The sequence below is a fragment of the Eurosta solidaginis genome, unplaced genomic scaffold (assembly GCF_040869045.1).
Source record: "Eurosta solidaginis isolate ZX-2024a unplaced genomic scaffold, ASM4086904v1 ctg00001672.1, whole genome shotgun sequence".
In the NCBI taxonomy this organism is placed as follows: domain Eukaryota; kingdom Metazoa; phylum Arthropoda; class Insecta; order Diptera; family Tephritidae; genus Eurosta; species Eurosta solidaginis.
In genome coordinates this window covers 66,918-74,245 of record NW_027137227.1, presented here as the reverse complement: position 1 = coordinate 74,245, position 7,328 = coordinate 66,918, and the positions used below count along the sequence as shown (strand labels likewise).

Here is a 7,328-nt window from a genome sequence, read left to right as displayed (position 1 = left end):
CCTATCATCTTCAAAAACAAAATCGATTCTATCTTGCTTGGTTCAATAGATACGGATACTTATCCCTTTTATTTGGTTAACCCAACCCACTGTGACGTAGAAATTGAACCATTAAAGATAGAGCCTTGGATCAGCTTGTGGATTAATGTACACATAAAAACCTATCATCTGCAAAAACAAAATCGATTCTATCTTGCTTGGTTCAATATATATGGACACTTATCCCTTTTAGTCGGTTAACCCGACCCACAATAGATATGGACACTTATCCCTTTTAGTCGGTTAACCCCATCCACTTTGACGTAGATATTGAACCGTTAACGATAGAACCTTGTATCAGCTTGTGGATTAATATACACATAAAAACCTATCATCTTCAAAAACAAAATCGATTCTATCTTGCTTGGTTCAATATATATGGACACTTATCCCTTTTAGTCGGTTAACCCGACCCACAATAGATATGGACACTTATCCCTTTTAGTCGGTTAACCCCATCCACTTTGACGTAGATATTGAACCGTTAACGATAGAACCTTGTATCAGCTTGTGGATTAATATACACATAAAAACCTATCATCTTCAAAAACAAAATCGATTCTATCTTGCTTGGTTCAATAGATATGGATACTTATCCCTTTTAGTCGGTTAATCCCACCCACAATAGATATGGACACTTATCCCTTTTAGTGGGTTAACCCCATCCACTTTGACGTTGATATTGAACCGTTAACAATAGAACCTTATGTCAGCTTGTGGATTAATATACACATAAAAACCTATCATCTACAAAAACAAAATCGATTCTATCTTGCTTGGTTCAATAGATATGGACACTTATCCCTTTTAGTCGGTTAACCCCACCCACTTTGACGTAGAAATTGAACCGTTAACGATAGAACCTTGGATCAGCTTGTGGATTAATATACACATAAAAACCTATCATCTTCAAAAACAAAATCGATTCTATCTTTCTTGGTTCAATAGATATGGACACTTATCCCTCTTAGTCGGTTAACCCCACCCACAATAGATATGGAGACTTATCCCTTTTAGTCGGTTAACCCCATCCACTTTGACTTAGAAATTGAACCGTTAACGATAGAACATTGTATCAGCTTGTGGATTAATATACACATAAAAACCTATCATCTGCAAAAACAAAATCGATTCTATCTTGCTTGGTTCAATAGATATGGACACTTATCCCTTTTAGTCGGTTAACCCCATCCACTTTGACGTAGAAATTGAACCGTTAACGATAGAACCTTGGATCAGCTTGTGGATTAATATACACATAAAAACCTATCATCTGCAAAAACAAAATCGATTCTATCTTGCTTGGTTCAATAGATATGGACACTTATCCCTCTTAGTCGGTTAACCCCACCCACAATAGATATGGAGACTTATCCCTTTTAATCGGTTAACCCCATCCACTTTGACGTAGAAATTGAACCGTTAACGATAGAGCCTTGGGTCAGCTTCTGGATTAATATACACATAAAAACCTATCATCTGCAAAAACAAAATCGATTCTATCTTGCTTGGTTCAATAGATATGGACACTTGTCCCTTTTAGTCGGTTAACCCCATCCACTTTGACGTAGAAATTGAACCGTTAACGATAGAACCTTGTATAAGCTTGTGGATTAATACACACATAAAAACCTATCATCTGCAAAAACAAAATCGATTCTATCTTGCTTGGTTCAATAGATATGGACACTTATCCCTTTTAGTCGGTTAACCCCATCCACTTTGACGTAGAAATTGAACCGTTAACGATAGAACCTTGTATAAGCTTGTGGATTAATACACACATAAAAAACTACCATCTGCAAAAATAAAATCGATCCTACCTTGCTTGGTTCAATAGATATGGACACTTATCCCTTTTAGTCAGTTAACCCCATCCACTTTGACGTAGAAATTGAACCGTTAACGATAGAACCTTGTATCAGCTTGTGGATTAATACACACATAAAAACCTATCATCTGCAAAAACAAAATCGATTCTATCTTGCTTGGTTCAATAGATATGGACACTTATCCCTTTTAGTCGGTTAACCCCATCCACTTTGACGTAGAAATTGAACCGTTAACGATAGAACATTGTATCAGCTTGTGGATTAATATTCACATAAAAAACTACCATCTGCAAAAATAAAATCGATTATTTCTTGCTTTGTTCAATAGATATGGACACTTATCCCTTTTAGTCGGTTAACCCCACCCAGTATGACGTAGAAATTGAACCGTTAACGATAGAACCTTGTAATAAAATAGTAAAATTATAAAACTAATTGGTTTTTAATTTAAAAATTCGTTCATCAAGTTTTACAATTAATTCGAAACTGAAAATTTATATCAAATATTTCAAAGCTTGCTTATTTTTCTTTGCCAAGAGCTCTAGATCAATTTACAGTAGATCAGTTTACAGTTGATTTGTTTACAGTCGGCCTTTCCTGATTAATTGATACGACCTCGTATCAGTTTACATCTTCTCCTTCGGATTCATCTTCTGCACAACATATATCATCGATTTCTGTTGGTTCACAGTAACGCTTTAATTTATCTGAAGCATAAACAGATTTATATGGTCGCTGTTTACGTCTACTTCCCGGCAAATCTTGGATTACATATCGGTCCCGATCGAGCACTTTACCAATTTCAAAGGGGCCTTTATAACGTGGTTCAAGCTTTCGTGAAAAACCTGTACATGGCGGTGCGTTCTCTGCTAGAACTAAATCACCTTCTTTATATACATGTGGTATTCGATGATGGCTGTCAAATCGTTGTTTTGCTTTTAAACGTTTTTCATTGATTCGCATAGCAGCCTCTTTTCGAATTTGTTCTATATCACAATTTATTTGATTATCATCATTGAGAGCAAGAATAAGCTTATTTTTCAAAATATCTCGGGGTGTAAAATTGAAAAGTAATTCGTGTGGCGTTTTGTTAGTAGTTCCGTTTCGCATGGTATTGATAGACCATTGAATTTTGCTTAATTCATTATCCCATTTATCGTCTGCAGTCGTAGATGGTAAAAGCATTGACAGAACCGTTCGATTTGTACGCTCTGCATGAGCATTCGCACGAGGAGTTTGCACTGCATTTAAAATATGCTTAATAACATTTTCCTGACAATACTGTTGGAATTGTTTGGATGTGAACGCTGGTCCGCGATCAGTTACAATTCGTTCTGGTATTCCAACATAACTGCTGATTTCTTTCAACAGCTCAACAACATGCTTCGTTACGGTACCCTTTACTGCTCTGAGAATCGTGAATTTGGTAAACGAATCAACTACAACGAGAACATAATCATTACGCTTATATGACTTCGGAAATGGACCTAAATGATCTAAATGAATCGTTTTAAACGGTATTGGTTCCATATCACTGAAATGATATTGACCTTCTTTCATACCACCCATTTTTTTGTTGTACGCGCATTCAATGCAGGTTGCTATATACTTTTTAATATAATTTCGCATTCTTGAAAACCAAAAGTTCCTTCGAAGCTTCTCGTAAATTTTTTCAACGCCCAGATGACCAGATTTCACATGACAGTTATGAACTATCTGCCATTTTAACGATTTTGGCACAACCCAAAGACGTTGATTATTTACCATGCGATACAACCGTCCATTTGCGAGACAATAATCAACTTTAATTTGCTTATCATTTTCGTGAACTTTTTTAACAATTTCTTTAATGTTGTCATCTTGAAGTTGCATACTAAAAACCCAGTCGTCTTCTTCAATCTCCACCTTATCTATTTTTAGTGAAGCAGTTTCGATGTCATTAGGCGGTTCATCTGGGTTTCGACTGATTGCATCAACATGTAACATACGCTGTCCTGATCGATGTTCTACTTCTATTTCAAAATCTTGTATACGTAACCACCATCGAGCGATTCGAGGAATTAATTCCTTTTTTTGCATGGCAGTTTTTATTGCACTACAATCAGTAACAACTTTGACGTTTTTGCCAGACACATAGTAACGAAATCTTTCAAGACTTTCAACCACAGCTAACGTTTCCAACTCATAACTATGGTATTTGCGTTCTTCTGTTGTTGTAGATCGAGAATAATAAGCAACAGCCTTCCAATCGTCTACTTCTCTCTGTAAAAGTACTCCCGCCAAACCTATTGAACTTGCATCGGTGTGAATTTGATGTTCTGCATTTGTTCGATATGCAGCTACTACTGGTTTATTAACCAAAGCAGATTTCAATTTATTGAATGAATCTATTTGCGCTTCTTTCCACTCGAAAATTTGATCTTTACGTAATAGCATTCGTAAAGGTTCGGAAATAACAGCGTAACATGGTACAAATTTTCGAAAATAGCCTGATAAGCCTAAAAACTGTCGAACTTCAGTTAAATTTCGTGGCTCAGGAAAATTTTGAACAGCAGCTGTCTTTACACTTCCTGGACAGATTCCATTTGGTGTCAACTCATGACCAAGGAACTGTATCGATTCTTTTAAAAATTCACATTTTTTTGGATTAAGTGTTACATTCAAATTACGAAGTATTTGAAAAATTCGCTCAAGTTTCTCAAACATTTCAACAACTGAATTACTTCCGATGAGTATGTCATCCATATAATGCAACATATCACCCTTTTGCGTTTGTTCTTGAATTCGTGCCATTAAACGTTGAAAGACGGTTGGCGCATTCTTTAACCCAAATGGCATTCGCTTGAATTCATACAGACCTTCTGTCGTAATAAAAGCTGTATATTTCCGACTATTGGATTCGATTGGAATTTGATAGTACCCATTTAAATCGAGTACGGAGAAATATTTATACTGCATGGCTTCATGCAGTCGTTCCTCTATATTTGGCATTGGATATACTTCTTTTTTTGTATGTTGATTTAATCGCCTGTAATCCACGCACATACGATCAGTTCCATCTTTTTTCTTTACCATTATTACAGGGCTAGCAAATTCAGACTGAGATTCACAAATAATATCATTATCTAACAAATCTTTTATCATATTCGAAACCAAAATTTTTTTTGGTTCGGGAACTCTATATGGACGTTGACAGATGGGCTCGCCACAATCGACCTCAATTTTCATTTCAATGAGACTAGTTTTACCAATTTCACTTAAATTTTCAGCAAAAACATCTCGATACTCTGCTAAAAGCTTCGTTAGTTGCAATTTTCTGTTATCGTACGTTGTGTTATTTTCCGATTTTATTTTATAAATTTTAGAATTGTGATTAAAATTCAACTTACCGTTATTAATAGTTACAATAAAGTCATTTATGAAAATTTCGTGCCCTAAAAGCACATCAGTTGACAAAAAATCATCTTGAACAACATACATGTCAAGTTGCAAATTTACTGTATCAACTTGCATACTAACGTTAATTTTATTTTTAGAAATTTTCGTACCACCACATATACCTTTCATCCTCATTATACAGGGCATAATTTTACAACTTATTTTTTTGGCTATCGACTCACGTACCATGTGACAATCACTGCCACTATCAATAAATGCAATTAATCGTTCACCATTAATGTATATTTCTTTTTCAAACATTTTACTAGTTTCGCATGCTCTCACATTCACGTTTTTACCACAATTTACAGGATCATTTCGCGGATGCACTCTTTGACAGTCTTTGCATCGTGGACGATTTTGAGGTTTGGAGCAATTACTAGACAAATGCCCCTTTTCGGAACAATTATAACAAGTTAACTTTTCACTGGATTTTTCAAATTTTTCATTAGGAGCTGTTTTTGTTTCTGTTTTTTTCGATGTATTGTCATATGTATTCCGCGACGTTGTAGGCAAATTTTTTAAATATTCGTCAAGAGTTTCACGCATCTCTTTCATTGTATTAAATTTCAAAACAGCGATTGCAGATTGTAAATCACGATATTTTAAACCTTCACGAGTATATTTTATAATTGCTGATTCACTTAATCCGTACCGTTTACCCGTTGCGCTCATACGAAAACAATATTCAATAACTTTTTCACCTTGTTTTCGTGTCGTACTACTCATAATATAGTTTATATCAGCCTCGTCCATCTTCGTACCGAATTCTTCAATTAATGCATTTGAAAAATCACGCCACGTTGCAAACAAACTTTGTTGACCGTCTAACCATAAACGTGCTACACCCTTCATTCGACTATACACAGCCAACAGTACGCACTTTTCTTCCCAAACATACGCATTCATAGCACTATTTACACGCTCAATAAATTGTTCGGCAGTTAACGCAAGATAATTAGTAGGATCAAAATCAGGAATAGTTTCTGCGATTTCTTTCACTGAATACCTATTATGAACACTTGTCATACTAGACATCTCATTCACATTTCCAACCACTGGAATGCTAATCACCGACCTTGGCTGAGACACAGATGTCGCACTCATTTGCGTCAGAGCATTTACCACACCCGATAACATTTCTTTTAATTCATTAATTTGTTCTTGAAGAGAACCATTTTGACTCTGTGTCGTTTCGAGTTCTTCGTCTACTATATTTTGACTACACATTTCAATCTCATCCGATCTTAACACTTCCGACAATCGCAACATTAATTCGGCTTTCGTACCGGTAGTTTTCAAGTTCTTTTCACTAAGAAAATCTTTCAACTGTTGCACCGTTAACGATGCAATTTTAACCAACATTTTCTCTTTTATTATCATATATTTAACATTGATTAATTTTCGTTAACAACTATACAACCAACGTATGATCATATAAATTGCCCGTTCTCACTCTTTACGTTAGAATGATACCATTTTTGAGTTTCACCAAATCGCAATATTTATAGCTGATGTCCCAGAGGTACGAGGTTCGGATGCAAATTAGGTATGCATATTGCACAGAGGCAAATTTCACAAAATTAAATAGCAAATCGATTAAAAACACATTTATTTTCGTTTATGTTTATTTCACGACGCGAATTCATCCCACTTCTGAACTAATAAAATAGTAAAATTATAAAACTAATTGGTTTTTAATTTAAAAATTCGTTCATCAAGTTTTACAATTAATTCGAAACTGAAAATTTATATCAAATATTTCAAAGCTTGCTTATTTTTCTTTGCCAAGAGCTCTAGATCAATTTACAGTAGATCAGTTTACAGTTGATTTGTTTACACTTGTGTAAGCTTGTGGATTAATACACACATAAAAACCTACCATCTGCAAAAATAAAATCGATTCTATCTTGCTTGTTTCAATAGATATGGACACTTATCCCTTTTAGTCGGTTATTCCCACCCACTATAACGAAGAAATTGAACCGTTAACGATAGAACCTTGGATCAGCTTGTGGA

The 7,328-nt window shown here is 35.1% G+C and overlaps 1 protein-coding gene across 1 annotated transcript; it reads right to left on the bottom strand.

Annotated features, from left to right (window-relative positions):
• Positions 1-2,391: 2,391 nt before the first annotated feature.
• LOC137236281 (uncharacterized) lies at positions 2,392-6,674 on the bottom strand. The gene is made up of 2 exons (XM_067758831.1): positions 5,261-6,674; positions 2,392-3,310 (listed from the first exon to the last, which is right to left on the bottom strand). Exons 1-2 carry the CDS (start codon positions 6,672-6,674, stop codon positions 2,493-2,495), a joined length of 2,232 nt encoding a protein of 743 aa, XP_067614932.1. The 3' UTR covers positions 2,392-2,492.
• Between the last annotated feature and the right edge of the window lie 654 nt (positions 6,675-7,328).